This window comes from Bubalus kerabau, chromosome 4 (assembly GCF_029407905.1).
Source record: "Bubalus kerabau isolate K-KA32 ecotype Philippines breed swamp buffalo chromosome 4, PCC_UOA_SB_1v2, whole genome shotgun sequence".
Lineage (NCBI taxonomy): Eukaryota > Metazoa > Chordata > Mammalia > Artiodactyla > Bovidae > Bubalus > Bubalus kerabau.
Genome location: NC_073627.1, coordinates 5,529,133 through 5,547,506, shown reverse-complemented (window position 1 = coordinate 5,547,506; position 18,374 = coordinate 5,529,133). Strand labels below are relative to the sequence as shown.

General features: G+C 47.8%; 1 protein-coding gene across 5 annotated transcripts in view; it reads left to right on the top strand.

Moving 5' to 3' along the window:
* Window positions 1-18,374, top strand: part of SLC39A11 (solute carrier family 39 member 11) — a 293,523-nt gene that overhangs the window by 174,945 nt on the left and 100,204 nt on the right. For all 5 annotated transcript variants that reach the window (XM_055575022.1, XM_055575020.1, XM_055575023.1 and 2 more), the window contains one exon: window positions 10,579-10,749. In XM_055575022.1, the coding sequence (XP_055430997.1) occupies window positions 10,579-10,749 (171 nt within the window). The remainder of the gene's footprint in view (window positions 1-10,578; window positions 10,750-18,374) is intronic.

Sequence of the window (18,374 nt, the reverse complement as noted above, 5' to 3'; positions counted from 1 at the left end):
ATATTGGGAGACTTGTTTTCTTTTTCCTAACAGCGTGGGTAGCTGTGCTGAAGTTTACCCCTGCCCTCTGTCTGAAATGTTTCTTGAACAGATTAATAGCGTGGAAATTCTGCTGGGGAAATATTTACCTGATTAGGAAAACAAGACCTTTAGAGACAGACATTTAGCTGCATTTCCATAATGTGTAAATTATTTGCATCTCAATGTAATGCTAATTGCTAAGCCCATGCTGATTGGAAATGAGCCCAACTAACCCACGGATGTTCACCAGGGCCTTGATACAGCTTCACCCTTCCAGCCTCATAGGTTACGCCGGCACAGGGGCCCTTCTCAACCCAGAAGAGTGCAGGTGCTTCTGCCCCATGCAGGCTCTCCGTGGGAGGATATTCTTTGTGGTGACCTACATCCTCTCCCCCAGGGAAGGGATTTTGTCTTCTGATCCAGTGCTGTTTGCTTCCAGTATGTCCATCGTCTCCTGGAATTTCCTCCTGGTTAGTAAGCTCCTCTGTTGAGAGGCTGCTCAACCCCTGGTCCGAACCCCCCACATAATTCCTTGTTATCCTTTTTTTACTTAAATTTTATTTTTGATGTGGACCACTTTTAAAGTCCTTATTGAATTTTCTACAACACTGCTCCTGTTTTATGGGGGTTTTTTGGCCAAGAGGCACGTGGGATCCCAACCCGGGATCAAAACCGCACCCCCTGCATTGGAAGGCAAAGTCTTAACCACTGGACCATGAAACATACGTGTTTAGAATGTCATCTGTATCAGAATTATGCTGGGGTGAGCCTGGAGGGGCCATGTGGCTTGTACAATGCAGACTCCTGGGCCCTGCTCCCAGAGGCTCTAATTCAGTAGCTACCAGGAGGGGGTCCTGGAGTCATCTTCTAAGCGCCGCCACCATGCACAGCTATGGATGCCGTTCATTCCGCACTTGGAGGTACACTGATCTTGGCTATGAGTCTTTATTCTCAGAGTTAGAGGAGCTGGCAGAGCAGCCTTCTGTCAAAGGTGAAAGGGAGCCTAGTGACTATGAAGCTCACACCAGCAGTTGAACACAAGCCCTGAAACAGATGCTGTGGTTTTGGATGCCTCCTCCTAGACCTGGTAATTTACAACCACATAAGACCAGGCGGGAGCCACCATCTTTCCCAGAGAGGCTGAGGGTCCTTTGCAAAGCTCTCCTAACCCTTCTTCTCCAAGATGCCCAAAGTTCTCCAAAATGCCCTCTCTCTAATGTGGTGGTAGTTGCTAGCTGTGTCCAACTCTTTGTGATCCCATGGACTGTAGCCCACCAGGCCCTTCTGTCCTTGGAATTCTCCAGGCAAGAATACTGGAGTGGGTAGCCGTTCCCTTCTCCAGGGGATCTTCCTGACCCAGGGATCTCACCTGGGTCTGCCACATTGTAGGCAGGTTCTTTACCATCCAAGCCACTAGGGAAGCCCTTCTCCAAAGAGGCGTCTGGAGCGGTTTGGAATCAAGTGTCTCCTTGCTGATGGATGCCCCAAAAGCCACGACGGTCCTTTCCCCACCGGGGAGTTTGCACTGAACACAGTGTGTTGGGTCAGCTACGGAGAACGAGCGATGGCTCTGGAGCCCACTTGGGGTATATTTTTTAGCGAACAATTAATTCACCAGAGATGAGTTCATGTTGATGAAACACTTGTCTGTCCCTTTATAAAATAGAGGAGCTGACCTGGTAGGTGGACAGTTTAATCTTATTGGAGATCCAGGCTGCCCTGACACCGAGTAGAAGTTATTATCATACTTAGCTATTTGGAACAAGCAGCGTTTTAGTGGGTGGTTGCTTAATAGGATGAGAAATCTTTAGCTAATAGAGAACCCATTTCTTCTTCTGATGTACATTTAATTTTTTACCAATTACGCAGACCTATTTGTTTCGCCATTGTAGCAAAGCAATTGCTTATTCATAAGCATCAAAGCTAAGGCACGGATGACTTCCAGTGCCTGGAAAAATTGTGCAGACTTAAAAGACAAGGGGATCTAGTCAGCCTTCTTACACAGCACAGAGCCTCTGATGCTCCTGTGGATTGTGGATTATTAGAATGATAAATGGAGATATATCTATTATAGTTACTAAGATTGTAAATAAGGTTTTTCTCGGTCGTGTCTGAGTCTTTGCAACTCTGTGGACTATAGCCTTCCAGGCTCCTTCTGTCCATGAAATTCTCCAGGCAGGAATATTGGAGTGGGCTGCCATTCCTTTCTTCAGGGGATCTTCCTGACCCAGGGATCCAACCCTGGTGTCCCACATTGCAGGTGGATTCTTTACCATCTGAGCCACCAGGGAAGCCCCGATTAAGGTTTTCACCATGTTTCTTAAACTCCAGATGTGTCTCTGCCTAAAGGTTAGTAACTAAGCATAGTAAATACTTCAGTGATCTTTCCATGAAGCTTCCTTGGTCTCTCATGGAATCTTTTCCTATCCTGACTTATACACGACCCACGTAGGAAGCACAGCCTTGAAAGATTTCTCACTGAGACAAACGTGTGGCCACTTTCAGAGGAGAGTGCACTCACAGTTGGCCCAACTTCTCCCTGACCTGGAACTCGGGCCTGAAATCGGGCACAGATAGGACTGTAGGTTAAAATACAGGATACCCAGTCAAAATCAACTTTCAGATCAACAATGGGAACTTTTTAGCATAAGCATGCAGTATTCGAGATATACTTATACTGAAAGGTTTTGTTTTATCTGAAATTCATTTGCAACTGAGCAGCACCCTTTTTATTTGCTAAATCGAGAAACTCTTGCAAGGGTCCTGTCCACACTAGATATTCTTGCTGTACAGGCAGACTTGTTTTATTGCACTTTGTTTATTGAACTTTGCAGATACTGCTTTTTTTTTAATAAATTGAAGGTTTGTGCCAACCCAATAAAAATGTTCACATTGCACCCAAATCTTGGAGAAGGAAATGGCAACCCACTCCAGTGTTCTTGCCTGGAGAATCCCAGGGAAGGAGGAGCCTGGTGGGCTGCCGTCTATGGGGTCGCGCAGAGTCGGACACGACTGAAGTGACTTAGCAGCAGCAGCACCCAAAGGTTACTAGGATGTTGGTAGCAGGCCTCTCTAAATTTGTTGTTGTTGAGGTATAGCTGATTTACAGTGTTGTGCTTCATTTCTGCTGAACCGCAAAGTGGTTCAGCTAAACATATATGTGTATATGTAGGTATGTATATACATCCTTTTGCATGTTTTTCCGTTTTATTTTATCACAGGTTATTGAATACCATTCCTTGGCTATACAGTAGGATTTTGCTGTCTGTCCATTCTCTGTATAATAGTCTCCACTTGCTGATCCCAAGTCCCTAATACACCCCCCTCCCCGCACCACCATCCCGACAGCCACTGGTCTGCTCTCTTATGTCTGAGAGTCTGGTTCTGTTTCATAAGCAAGTTCATTTGTGTCATGGTTTAGATTCCACACATAAGGGATATCATGTGGTATTTGTCTTTCTCTGTCTGACTTCACTCAGGATGATAATCTCTAGGTCCATCTGTGTTGCTGCAAATGGCTTTATTTCCTTCTTTTTAACGACTGCGTGATATTCCACTGCATATACGCACCACGCCTTCTTTATCCATTCTTCCGCTGATGGGTGTTTCCATGTCTATTGTGAATAGTGTCGCTGTGAACACAGAGCTGCATGCGTTTTGTTGAACTGTAGTTTTTTCCAGCACTTTTTCTTAAGGGCACTTTTCTGTCCTGAGGAATGTCAAAAAGGAATTTAGTAAGTGGAGGCTGAAATTTCAACGTGACCAACTGGATCCATTTGTCTAATTTATAACGATACCTGCTGCTCCCAGCGCCATCTCGTTACTCACTGACATGCGTAAGTGGATCACAGGAAAATTACTCGTGTCTCTAAGGAATTGTCTAATCCTATTCACGTTCCTTAAAGAGACCTCCTCTGAACAGAGGACCTTGCACAAAGGAGGAAAGTAATATGCCTGGAGCTATGAGAAATGTCCACTTTTATTTGTAGTCAGAGGGGAAATGTCATTTCCCCCATAAATAGATACATTTATTTTTAAATGAAAAATACTCAGGCTGACTGAAAAAAACAGCATGATGAAAACTTGCAGACCCTGCTCAGAGGACTGAAAATGGAGTGGCCTTTCCGGAAATTGGTTAGACCAACCTGTCAAGGCCCTTGGATCAGCAGTTCATCTTCTGGGAATCTGGTTCAAATTGCTGATTGTTTATATAGGTTAAAGATTCTGCAGTGATATTTTTAGGGAAAAGAAAAATTTAGGAATAGCCTAAATGCCCAGTGGTTTGAGAAGGTGAACAGTAATTTGTACCACTTGAAATGCTTCTAAGGGTTTGTAATCATATGGGGGAAATGTTTGTGTTGTGTTCAGTGGGAACAAAAATAGTCTGTGGTTGTATAATGTGATCATCCCAGTTATGTAAAACCACTTGAAAAAGTGTGGAAGGAAATACAGCAAACTCAAAAAAAATGTTTTTTCAGCTGATGTGATTTCAATTTTCTTGTGTATACTTGTAGGTTTTCCAAGGCTGCTTAAGTCTGCATTTGTATCTTTAGAAATGAGGTTATTAGGAGGAGAGTTTGTGCTGGGGGGTCCTTGCCCAATGGCAGGATGGATTGAATGGCTAACCAGCCCTGCCTTGACCAGTTAAAATTAAATTGATGACATTTAAATGAATGTCCTGCCTGGTTTTACGCCGGGACTTTACATTTGGAGCTGATCTGATGCTATTTCCACGGGGTTCTGGGCAATCTAAAGACAGTCCTGGGTGAATGAGCATGTAAGGAATTTCTTCCAGGAAAGGCATGAACATCTTTTTTCCTTCCGTTTCCTCTTGGCTCTTGATCAGCGATAGACTGCGTTCTGTCACCCAGCCATAGCACCCCGCCTTCCCTGATCCTCACAGCTGAGTCACCTTTCAGGTGCCCGACAGGTTCCAAAGACAGGACTGAAGGCAGAATGTTGAAGCATCAGAATCTTCCTCCGCCCTTGAAAATCCTTTTTTTCTCCCTGAAACCACTGGGACTTTCCTCCTCCCCACCATGATCAAAAGCCAGGAATGAGTTTGGTTTATCGCTCCATCTCCAGGGCCGTCTCTCCTTTCTTTGGAAATGGAAGCAGAAATTATCCTGAAGAGGCAGTACTTACTGAAAGATGGAGAGGGAGCCCTGGGTCAGTGAAAGGAATCTTCTCTGGTTTATTTTCAAATGCATCGCTCTTGCATTCGCATTTGTGGAAGGCATGTGACATGTCGCATCTCCGTTGCAGTTCAGTGTCAGGAAACCAGTTGTTGGCCAGGAGTAATTTATGAGCAAGCAAGTAAGCACCGGAATGTTTAAGGATCTTTTGCACTGAGATTCCCCACCTCCCACCATTTGCAGTAGGAGTTGTTGTTGTTTTTTAATATCTTTTATTTTATTTATTTATTTGGCTGAACCGGGTCTTACTTGCAGTGCTTGGGATCCAGTTCCCTGACCAGGGATTGAACCCCGGACCCCCTTGCATTGGGAGCCAGAGTGTTAACCACCGGACTACCAGGGAAGTCCCAGCAGTAGGAGCTTTTCCTCACTTGCCAAGCTCTGCTTCCTGGGGTAGGCCAGCCCTTTTACATGGTCCAGTGGTATGTATGAGTCGTGAAGCTGGAAGACAGAGTTAGTGCCTGAAGTGAAGGAGGAGCTTTCCTGGGGTGGATGGGAGGGAGCTGAAGGAGTACGCCCCCATGTGGCGAGAGAGAAGCACTGCGCCTTTTAACATCTGGGAAACCAAGAGCGATGACTCAAATGAAAAAGAAAAGGGTAGACTTGGGACTGAACAAAAATGCCCTGGAGCCATTGAAAACTAGAGTCCCAGAGGCTAAGGAATTTAGAAAATATTTCTGTAGTCTTAAAGGAAACAAGTGGAATATGAAACGTGTATTAAGATCTGTAAGCCACATACACACTGCTGTATTTAAAATGGATAACCCACAAGGGCTTCTCCGGTGGCTCAGCGGTAAAGAATCCCCCTGCCGATGCAGGAGACAGGAGACGCGGTTCAGTCCTGGGTGGGGAAGATCCTCTGGAGGAGGAAATGGCAGCACACTCCAGAGTTATTGCCTGGAAAATCCCACGGACAGAGGAGCCTGGCGGGCTACGGGCCACAGGGTCGCAGAGTCGGACGTGACTGAGCACAAACACCACACAGCAAGGATTTACGAAGAAGGAGTTTTTTCCGGGGACCTGAAGCGTTCTGTGTTTAGCGGACGAGAATTGCCTACTTGTGCTAATTCAACCAGATCATCTCCAGTAATATCTTGGGGACATTTCTAAAGCTCCTGTGGCTGATGATCTGTTAATTAGCGTTCCTCTTATTCTCTGGTGGCCTGAGCGTCCATCTCCGGGCCTATTATTGATGGATTTGGTCGGTTACATCATCACAGGGGCAGCAAACATCCTGTTCCTGCTGAGTCTGGGCCCATGGGGGACAAAACGAAGGCTACCGTGGCGTTTATCTAGCAAGATGAAGTCTGAGGTCCTTGAATCTGTAAGGACTCATTGTTCCAAAATCTTCCTTGTATTTTTTTTTTTTTCTGGAAAGATTATAGAAAGTCCCACCTTACTTTCTGAAGCATCGCTGATGGGAAGTGATTCAGAGCCTGTGATCTGAGGACATCAGGCCCTTTCACGGGGGAGGAAGTCATACCCCAAGGGGAGGGGGCTTATCTCCTCTCCCCCCAACTTCCCCAGCTTGTGCCCACCAGACCCAGCTCTGTTTTTTGCTGTACAGTATGGTGTGTTGGTACAAGCATCATGTCCCTTGTTTGGGGGAGAAGAAAGCAGGGGACAAATGTGTGCAATAAAGTCAACCTCGTGATTCAGCTGGAAAAGGGAGCCTTGGTCTGGTCTGTCTGTTCCCTGTGGTCCTCATTCTCACATTTAGCAACGGGGTGCCTCCCCGGAAGGATGAAGAGCGGGGCAGCAGGCTGAGCCCCGGCCTTGGGCCCCTTCTGGGTGTGGATGTGTAGATGCTTGAGTTTCAATTTTAAAACATTGGGTTTTGATGATGGGCAACTTTGAAGTCTTTCCACCTTCTTTAAAGGATTGTAACCCAGTGTCCCTGGCTTGGTGTTAATAAATATATCCTACAGACAGCGGCTTTATACTTAAAACAGTAGATCTAATGGGTTAAGAAATAGTGTCTTCATGGTTTCAGGTTTGTTGACGAGCGGGAGTGATTATAGATATGAGGTTTCTACGGAGCCTTTTCTGCCTCTGGTGATGCAATCTCACTGGGTCTCTCTGAACTTAAGTGTCTTGGATTTCAAGTTCCTAAATGTCACCGTGGTAATTGGCTTTGCTATGCTTTTGGGCTTCCATGGTGGCTCAGATGGTAAAGAATCTGCCTGTAATGCAGGAGACCCAGGTTCGATCCCTGGGTTGGGAAGATCCCCCGGAGAAGGGAATGGCAGCCCACTCCAGTATTCTTGGCTGGAGAATCCCAGGGACAGAGGAGCCTGGGGGCAGGCTGCAGTCCATGGGGTCTCAAAGAATCGGACATGACTGAGCGACTAACACACACTCTTGTGAGCATAGGGGTAGGTCACCACACCACCCCCGACTCCCAGTCAACCACAGGGCCCTGGTTAAAAGGTGGCTTCTGGAGGCAAAGGATCCAGCTTGACTCCTGAATCCATGATGGACTCAGGACTTGGAATTCAGGGCCGTGACTTGGAACCAGCTGCTCTACCTCTCTGTTCTTTAAGTTCCTCGTTTGTTGAAAGGGATCATCTCTACCTCATGGGGCTTTTTTAAGGAAGGAGGATTTGTTGAGACTAAGTTCTCAGTATTACCCCCACCTCACTGGTGAGGTTTTTCATTCCTAAACCCGACATCGGCTGTTTCTTCCGCAAAACGTCCTTCCCCTTTGCCAAATCCTGCTTGAAAAGTGCCCAGACCTCTCCTCTCCCAGGAAATCTCACGGGTCGATCCCTGATCCCACACCAGGCTCAGCTGTTGCCTCTGTTAAGGGGTCACCCTTTGTCCGTGGTGCTGGCATCTTACTGGACAGAGTGTGAAGATTTAAGCAGCCTTCCCAGGAGAGGCGAGAACAGTCACGGCTGGGGACGCACCCTTCCTCTCCGTGATTATTTATCTGGACTAATGTTCCTTGTTGCAGGCTCATTAGCGGCTGTTATCAAATGCTGGCTTATTTACCTTTCCCAGCACATCAGGCGTTCGCACCCTCCCGTTTCTCACCAGGGAAAGGCAGCCACATCCGCGTTCACACTTCGGCGAGGACCCCGAGGCGAGGCGCGCGTGCTCGTCTGGGTTCATCAGTCTTTACACCTCTCGACGTTCCTGTTAAGCGCGGGTTTGTTGCTGGAATTTGCTCACGAGGCCCCCGGCTCCGTCGCTGTCTGCGCGTCACTTGCAGGAGGCCCAGAGTCAGATCCTTCTGTGACAGGGACAGATACGAGCGTGGCCTCCCCGTGCTTGTTTGGGACAGCGCACTTCTGTCCCTTCAATTCAAGGGCGTGATCCATGTCCAACCATCTGTCCTTCCTGAAGTTATGAAAATCCCGAAGGGAAGAGTTATTCCTTTATTTTATCTCTATCAACTCCCACCAGAGAGCATCCCTGTTGGGGCTGTGTATTCAGAGGAGAGTCCGGGCGTCCGGGGTGCCCACTGACTGGCCCCGGAGACAGCTGAGTGCCCCCATCACTGCACAGCTTCCTCTGCGCCCAGCACTCACATCTGCTTGCTTGTGCCTTTGGTGTTTATGGACTTAAAATCCCACGCATTTTGCTCAGTTCCACGACAAGCCTCTGTAGCCTGAGTTATCAGGTATTGTCAACAATTAAAAAAAAAAAAACGAGGTGTGCCGAGAAGCACACACCTGTGCATACACACACGAAGATCATCTAATATTGGAGGCAAGAAAGATGGTACTAGACTTCCCTGGTGGAGCAGTGCATAAGAATCCACCTGCCAGTGCAGGGGACACGGGTTCGATCCGTGGTCCGGGAAGATCCCTCATGCCTTAGAGCAGCTCAACCTGTGCACCACGGCTGCTGAGCCCACGCGCCTAAAGCCCATGCTCTGCAGCAAGAGAAACTCTGCTCCGAAACTAGAGAGTAGCCTTCGCTTGCCATGACTAGAGAAAAGCCTGAGCAGGAACGAAGACCCAGCGCAGACAAACTAATTAATTAAAAAAAGATAGGCGGGTCCCGGGGGTAATTGCATACTTGCGCATGTGCACACACACACACACACGTGCATGCACACACATATAGACACCACAAAGTGAATGTTGAGCTTCCGCTTGTGCAAATATTGCCTTGGAGGAGTCGCAATCCCCTGAGACAGTTGCACCCTCCAGGGGCTGGTGTTATGCGTTGTGGCTCCCGACCATTGGAGGGCTGATGACCCTGGCACTTGAGAGGATGGATCACAGGCCCCTTCTCCCCAGTGGCTCTGAGCCTCCGCTGTCCCTGGGAGAAAGCCCCCTGAGGCCAGCTGGGGAGGAGCGAGCCCACCTGCCCTGCACGTCTTTCTTCCTCTTCAAGCTGCTTGGTCTCAGCAAACCACCGCGTAATGGTTTGTTTTTTTTGTTGTTGCTGTTTTCATGTTTTGATGTATTCCACTAAAGTCTGTTCATCTGAAAATGGAATCAAAGATCTGATCCCATTTATGCAGTGAGATTCGGGTCTTGACATGAAGTACCTGGGGGGTAAGATAAGTGCCCTTGTCTTGCTTTTCCACCAGGAGTAAGCAGAGGCCGCACCACCCTTCTGGGGTCAGGGGTAACGGAATCCTCCAAGTTTCTTAATTTGATGTTGGGAAAAGTTTTCTGCAGTTTTCAGCTCAGAGACAAGAATGATTTTACTTGTGAAAAACGTGTCCCCAGAGAAGGGAAGCGGCCACCATGGGGAGGTCCCTGCTGGCCTTGTCAGAGCAGAGCCTCAGTCAAGCTTCTGCTGTTCCCCCCAGCCTGGGGAGTCACACAGTTTATCCTCCAAAGCAGGACACTTTTGAGAGTGCAAGAGGCCACTAGTAACCCCCTTGGGAGAGCAAGTCAAAACTGGGCTGTCAGGTCTCACTGCTCACGGTGGACGTCCCAACAACAGGACCTGGTGGCCTGTCTGTGTCGTCCGAGTCAGGGTCTGCAGGCTCAGATGATAGAGAGACTCTCCTTTCTATTTGTGCCACCACGGGTTTAAGATTTGATCAAGACCCTCCTCCTCCGGGAAACCTCCTTGATAGGTAAGGGGCTGCAAACCGCAGCCTGGATTCTCTGTCTCAGTCTTGCTCTCCTGTATTTCAGAGCCCGGCAGTTGGCCTCCATTAGGAATCGGCAAATCACCCATGGATATTTGGGATAATCTGGGCATTTGGGAAACCATGAGTATTTGGGATAATCTGATCCTAAGAACAGAGTAATGAATGAAGGTGTGGAGGACCAGATGGAAGTTAGGAAATAGACCTCGTCCGGTCGTGCAAGCTCCCCCCACCGCTGCTTGTCCAAGTCCCGACCTGCCTTCTTTCTGACGGCTCTCTCTATGTCCCTCTCTTTCTGCTCAGACAAGAGTGAGAATGGCGAGGCGTATCAGAGGAAGAGGGCCGTGGCCGCCGACCTCGCGGAGGGCCCCGCCGCCCCCGGGCCGCCTCGGGGCAGCACGGCGCAGCCCGTTGGCAGCAGCTGGCGGCGGATCGCGCTGCTCATCCTGGCCATCACCATCCACAATATCCCAGGTGAGAGCCCGCCCGAGCGTCCGCAGGGGGAGCGTCTCTGTCGGCTTGGCGACTTGAAGCGGGGCCTGGGCAGCTGTGGTGCGGGTCCTTTCTCCAGTGGTCCCCAGCCTTCTTGGCATCTGGGACCGGTTTAGTGGAAGACCATGCTTCCGTGGACCGGGGCGGTGGGGATGCTCTGGGGATGATGCGAGTGCATCGCATTTCTTGTGCACTTTATGTCTAATCCAGTGCTCCCGCTGGCCTGACAGCAGGTGCCCGTCTGTGGCCGGAGCCTGGGGACCCTTGCTCCAGGGGGCTGTGGGGGAGGGAGCACCAATCTTTCCTGAGTTTATCTTTCGGGTTACTGGCTCTGGATTGGTCATCATATGTTCCAACTTCCTGTTCCAGTTACTGCAGACAATTTCACTCCAGTGTCCACCTCTGAGTTCCTTTCTTCACATATTTGATACCAAGTTATTTGGGCACAGATTCATTAGCTATTGCCTCTTGTAAATATGGAATGTCTCTGGATTTTCTTAATGCCTTAAAAAATTTTTTTAAATGTTTGTTTATTTCTGGCTGCACTGGGTCTTAGCTGTGGCTCATGGGCTTAGGGATCAAATCCACATCCTTTGCATTGAAGGGCAGATTCTTAACCACTGGACCACCAGGCAGGTCCCCCTGATGCTCTGTTAAAGTATTGAATTCAGTATGGTTTTACACTGATGTTTGTCTTACCTGCTTCCTTCCTGGGGGCATCTTTCGGAGATATCCCTGTTGTTACCAAGTCCAAGTTTGTACTGCCTACTGCATGGCAGGTCAATAAATCAAGAGGTGAGTTGTTGGGACAAGGAAGAGCAACTTTATTCGGGAACCAGCAAACCAGGAGGACGGTGGACTCATGTCCCAAAGAACCATCTTGCCTGAGGTGGAATTCAGGCTTCTTTTATACGGAAAGGGGAGAGAGGAAAGGTGAACATTTGTTTCCTGGTTCTGGTCAGCTTCCAGGGGGATGTGTCCCTTCCTCCTTCTTGCAGTCGTTCACAGGTGAGCCTGGTCAGGCTGCTCATCACCTGAGACGCAGGGTTCCCAGAGATGGGCCAGGCAGATTAATAACCTGCACCCCCTGCAGAGGAAGCACAGAATCTTAACCACTGGGCCATCAGAAAAGTCCTGTGTTATGTATGATTTAAGTCCACAGGCACATCCCTTTAGTGACTGACTGAGAATACAGAGGTTCCTCCCGATTGCATTGTGATCCTTTCCTTTTTAGCAAATTTGAACCAATTTGTTTCATGTCTTTGGATTTATTTTCATTGAAAAAAAAAACTTGTTGGTGTTCTATTTAAAAAATAATATGTTTTACAGAGAATAACTAGAAAAGACAGCTAAACATACAGAAGATATTATTAAAAGCCAGATTGAGGGATGCTGGGGAATCCCTTGTGGTACATTTTAGAGTTCCATCTCTAAAGCCTACTAAATAGTTTATCCTGACAAATGGCTTGAGCTGTCTGAACCTCAGTGTTCTCATCTATAAAATGGGGATAATGCTATGACTGAGATGACTGGGCTATTCTTTACAAAGTGATCTACACTAATTTTGATAAATAAGGTTAGATGTGTATATACACAGTATACGCAGTATTTGGGCCGTCTGAGCATGTGAAAGGTGGAAGCTGTTGTTAGCATCAATGATGCTCCTGATTCCTTCAGTCTCTTTTAAAAAGTCCTTAGTTCACTTCGCTTTGGTTGTGTCGGGTCCGGGTCGCAGCGTAGGCACGGCGGTTCGTGGTGTGCAGGCCCAGTTGCCCCAAGGCGTGTGGGGTCTTTGTACCCTGACTGGGATGAACACCCCCACCTGCACTGGACCTCCAGGGAAGTCCCCTCAGTCCTTCAGTCTTGAATTCTTAAACGCTCTGATTCATCTTTCATAGTTTTGAAGCTCAAGTTTGAGTGATAACCTTGTTCAGGGAGCAGCCCCAGGTGATATATTACCTGAGTCCTTGCAGAGTTCATAATGTCACCCTGTTACCCCAACACAGGCGCGAAGGCTGCTCTGGGCAGAGCTCTCCAGGGGCACGTATTTCTCCTTGAAGCCCTTGTGAATACTGTTATCTTCTGGCTTCAGTCTGTGGGAGAAAAGGCCACAGCCGAACCGAGTTTATCCCTCGGTGGGTAACTTGAAATTCTTTTGCTTGTGCAATGAAGATTTTTTGGGGTCATTTTTAGAGAAGGCAAAATTTCAATATATTATGTATTCCAGTATACACACACACACACACATAAAAATATACATGCATACACACATATGTATGTATATGTGTATGTGTGTGCTCAGTCACTCAGTCGTGTCCGACTCTCTGGGACCCCATGGACTGTAGCCCCCCAGGCTCCTCTGCCCATGGGATTTCCCAAGAAAGAATACTGGAGTGCTTTGCCATGCCCTCCAGGGGATCTTCCCAACCTAGGATCAAACGTGCGTCTCCTGCTTTGGCAGGTGGATTCTTTACCACTGCACCACTTGGGAAAACCTTACATGTGTGTGTGTTTGTCTCTCTATATACATATGTGTGTGTGTGTGTGTGTATAGACATGAAATGTGTCAGAAGACTAAGTGTCTAATTACTTTTAGGCTCAGGCTTTCCTCTAAACGAGAAGCATTTTCCTCAAGTATTTCTGTCCTGATCTTAGGAATGTCCTATGATCATATAGGCTGATTGGCCTCGTTTTTTTTCAGCCTCTGTTTCCCTCTCATTTCCCTCTTGGCTTTTTCCCTTTGGGTAAAAGTCAAGGTTTTGCCCAAAAACAGTCAGCTATTTTGATTGTTTTCCTGGAGCATGCTATTCAGTATGGATTGAGATGATATTGTATGTGGGACCCCCGGGCACAAATCTGACCAAAGTGGGTTTGCCCCCATGGAAAGATCTGGTCACACTCACCGCTAGTATTTTTTTTAATTAATTAATTTTAAAAATTTATTTATTTATTTGGCTGTGCCAGGTCTTAATTGCAGCATGCCGGATCCTTAGTTACAGCATGTAGGATCTAGTTCCCTGACCAGGGACCGCACCTGGCTCCCCTGCCTTGGGCATGCACGGTCGTAGCCTCTGGACCTCTGAGGAAGTCCCACACCCCAGTATCTTGACGAGCCCACTGGGAGACCAAGGGCTCCGCAGAGGGCAGCGCCCAAGCCTCCACAGACATGTTCAACCTGTTAACTGCAGGTTGGAGTTAACAGGTTGAACACGTTATTGGAGAAGAGAATTATGGATTCACTTCTCAATCCTTGGAGAAGAGAATTATGCTTATGCTGTCTTTTCAGTCACAGTAATTAGTGACTTTCTTTCTGCCACGTAAGATTCCTTGTTTAACCAGTTGAAAAAGAATAAAGATCTAAATATAAATAGATGTGCTTCCCAAGACTCCGGTGGGGCTCAATCCCAGAGTCTCAAGCTCCTGACTTCAGTCTGAAGGAAAGTTCACTGGCACCTTCGGGCAGTTTCGTCCCCTTTGATGAGCACCGTTTCAAGAGCTTCTCTGTCACCAACCTACCTTTGAAAAGGTCTCTTCTTTAACACTTGCCTTCATGGTTTATTAAAAATTTAACTAGAGCTTTGATGTTCCCAGAGACTCTGGGTTTTCAGATAGATTTTCACAGTGACTAAATGGATAATTGATTTTTTTTTTGAAGCTTTTTTGTCCTGGCTGATTCAGTTTTACATGTCCTGGGGATGACATTTTGTTTTAAAAAATTATTTTTTTAAATGTGGACGCCGAAAGCTTGTTAGCGTATGTGCTGTCTCCCAGAGGTTCCTGGAGCTTGAGAACGCACACAGGTGTGAGTGCACACCCAGGGCACTTGGCTTCATATTTAAGACACAGCGCAAGGATAAAAGCGTCCTTAAAACATCTGTGGCTTACAGTCCCGCGAAGACTCTGCTAAGAGCTGTGGACCCTCTTGTAAGAGATGGTTGCTCGCAAACCTGTTTGCAGGCAGTTTGGGGTGTTCACAGGCTTCCCTGGTGGCTCAAACGGTAAAGAATCCGCCTGCAATGCAGGAGACCTGGGTTCGATCCCTGAGTTTGGAAGATTCCCTGGAGAAGGGAGTGGCTACCCACTCCAGTATTCTTGCTTGGAGAATCCCACGGACAGGGGAGCCTGGCAGGCTACAGTCCCTAAGGTCACAGAGAGTCAGACACGACTGAGGGACTAACACTTCCAGTTCCCTTGGGTGTTCATAGCCCTCATGAAGGCCACCCACAGCTCCAGAGTAGGAAGGACCCCCTGCTTTAGAGAAACAAACTGTCCAGCTGGGCAGGCGCTTGAAATGTTTCCGGAGAAAAGGGTGATGACTGACGGAGGCCAGTAGGCCTGAGCCCTGTCGGCCTAAGGGGGGTATGCAGAGACTCCCGAGGGGAGGGGCGTCTCCGCACTTCACCGTCAGTCTCTGGCTCAGCCTGGGGAGCTGAGTCCTTTGGAAAATGATCTCCCAAGGAAAGCGGCACACTTTCCATGAACGCGACCCCGCTCTGTAGCCTCGGAGCTCCCTGTGTCCTAACGGGCTTTTCCTGCAGTACTGCATACACTCCAGGGCTCAGAGCCTTCCAGAGATTTCCAGGCCTTCAGAAAACAGGCTGCCGTTCTGTGTCAGTGTGGAATTAAAAATCAGCCAGCCATCGAGTTTCTATTAATCTCTTTTCATGAGTAGCTTATGGTCTTTGTACTGAGAAAGTTAAATTTAGAGCTTAAAGGGATTCTAGAAGTTATCTCATTCAAGCACTGCTCCATTTGAAAATTTGGTGGTTGGAGGAGGGAGGGGGTGCTAAATGATCATGATGGTTCCTTCCAGCGCTGGCCTTGAACGAGTCAGTGAAAAATAAGTAGCATTAATACTTTATTATTGTTGTTTAGTTGCTCAGTCATCTCTGACTCTGCAACCCCATGGACTGTGGCCCACCAGGCCTCTCTGTTCATGGGATTTCCCAGGCAAGAATACTGGAGTGGGCTGCCACTTCCTTCTCCAGGGATCTTCCTGACCCAGGGGTCGAACGTGTATCTCCTGCATTGGCAGGCGGGTTCTTTACCTCTGAGCCACCAGGGAAGCCCAGTCCATTATTAGTTCCATTTATTTCACAGTGTTCACTGCTCCTTTCTGGGTGACACCCCTCCCTCCCACATTCTGTATCTGCTTCTGTCTTGATAGTTATTGCTCTCCATGGCAGTTATTTATATGTATTTATTTCCCCCTTGTAAATGGACCTTCTTATAAGAAGGCCTGTATCGTCTTCTCTTTTTTCAGAAGCAAAAGAAAATGTTATTATTTTTTTAAACTTTATATTTTATGTTGGGGTAGACGATTAACAATGCTATGATCGTCTCAGGTGGACAGCGAAGGGACTCAGCCATACACACACCTGTTTCCATTCTTGCCCAAACTCCCCTCCCATCCAGGCTGCCACGAAACACTGAGCAGAATTCCCTGTGCTGCACAGCAGGACTTCGTTGGTTATCCACTTAAAATAGCCATCCCAAACTCCCTGACTGTCCTTCCTCTGATCCTTCCCCCCTCTCTCAGCAGCCATAAGTCTGTGAGTGCTTCTGTTTTGTAATAAGCCCATCTTCTTTTTGGAGCCTTATTGAATATAATTCGTACTGAAGTGCATTATTTATTCGGGCTCTGGGGGTGGCTGGCGCCTTCGGGGACCTGCCCTCCTTCCCAGCAGGGGACCCGGGTGTCCCAGCTTCCTCTCCACCTTGGCCACCAGGTGGGCTGAGGGACACATTTACGCTCTGTGCATCTCCAGGATACACTGGACTTGCCTTGCTGTCTGACCTGACCTGAAAAAATCTCTAGAAGAAGCGGCTGGGTGAGTCACTTGCTTTATGCAGTTTCTTCGCATCAGAGCCGAGAGTCGAGGTTGCTTTGCTGGCTGTTACCGTGACACCCACAGAGCCGGAGGTCACTCTCCGTGTCTCTAGAACCGTTCGACCGTTGCTTTGAGTTATGTGACTCGTCTCCCTTCACGGCTCCTAACAGACCCCATTTCATGGCTTTAAACCAGACGTGCTCACGTTTTCATTGGAAGTGATTTTGTTTCGGGGAACAAAACAGCACAGATTTATTCCCGCATATGTTAATGCTGGTTGGTTATTCTTGGGATCCTGGACTTAGCAGATTACAGCTGATCGTTTGTTTCCTTCATGTTTCTGTGAGAGTCATAACTCAGCTCTTCTATAATGAATATTTGTGATTTGTGTAAGCAGGTAAAAATTGGTCTTTTTTTTTTTAATTACAGTTGATTTACAGTGTTGTATTGATTTCTGCTGTTCAGTTATACATTCTTTTCAAAAAGTACTTTTTTCTGTTGTGGTTTATCCTCGGATTTTGAATCCAGTTCTCTGTGCTATCCGGTAGGACTTTGTGGTCTATCCCTCCTACGTATAATAGCTTGTATCTGCTGACCCCCAAAATGCTCTCCACCACCTAACCACCTCAACATCCCTCATCTCTCCCCAACATACACAAAAAGTATGAAAGTAAAATTATTCCTTTATGCTTGAGAGACTCTTCTTGGAGTTGTTTGAATTACTGGTGGGAGACAGAATGAAGGATTATATTAGCTTCCAATGGAACAAATTCTCCCTAACCTAGTGGCTACAAGCAGCCCAGATTTCCTCTTTACAGGCCTGCAGGCCAGGAGGCCACATGTTGGCAGGGCTGTGTCACCCCTGGAACTGGCCTCTTGCAGCTCCTGGGGGCCGCTGGCTTTCCTGGCCTTGCAGCCGCACTTCTCCAGTCTCTGTCTCCATGGTCACATTGCGTTCCCTTCTGTATCTTTTCTCCCCCTGACTTGTTCTTATAAAAACCCCAGTGACTGCATTTCGGGCCCCACCCAGGTAGTCTGCGGGCGTTACCCCATCCCCAGATAATCCAGGATCATCACGTCTGCAGAGTCTCCTTGGCCAGGAAAGATGCCATCCCTGGGTCCCAGGGATTGTTGGTGGCACAAGCCCCAGCACTCACTCTATCCTCCTGTGATCTCCACCTGCTGCCTGGGGGGCTTTGCAGGGGCAGCCGTGAGCAGGTGCAGGAAGGAGCCAACAGCCGGAAAGAAGAGCTCATTGAGTCTTCATTTTCCTGGGGCAAAGAAAGAGTAGAGAATTCTGCTTTTGTATGTGGACCTTTCCAGGAAAACCTTGATGCAGGAGCCACTGATTCTACAGTGATCTATATTTATGTGCTCGGTTGTGTCCGACTCTTTGTGACCCCGTAGACTGTTGCCCACCAGACTCCTCTGTTCATGGAATTTTCCCAGCAAGAATATTGGAGTGGGTTGCCATTTCGTTCTCCAGGGGATCTTCCCAACCCAGGGATCGAATCTGCATTTATGGCGTCTTCTGCATTGGCAGCTAGAGTCTTTGCCACTAGCGCCACCTCACTGATCTATGCTTCCAGAAACTGGAGGGATATTTTCTGCAGCCAGAGACCCAGGCTCAGTGGGTAAGCTGAACCCTACTCAAAACTACAAATCACTGATGCTAGAGGCCACCACTTGCGGAGGCCTTCTGAGACTTCAGATGTCCAGTGCTCCTCTAGACAATTTAGATATTTGAGACCCTGGTTTACATTTTAGAAACTGAGA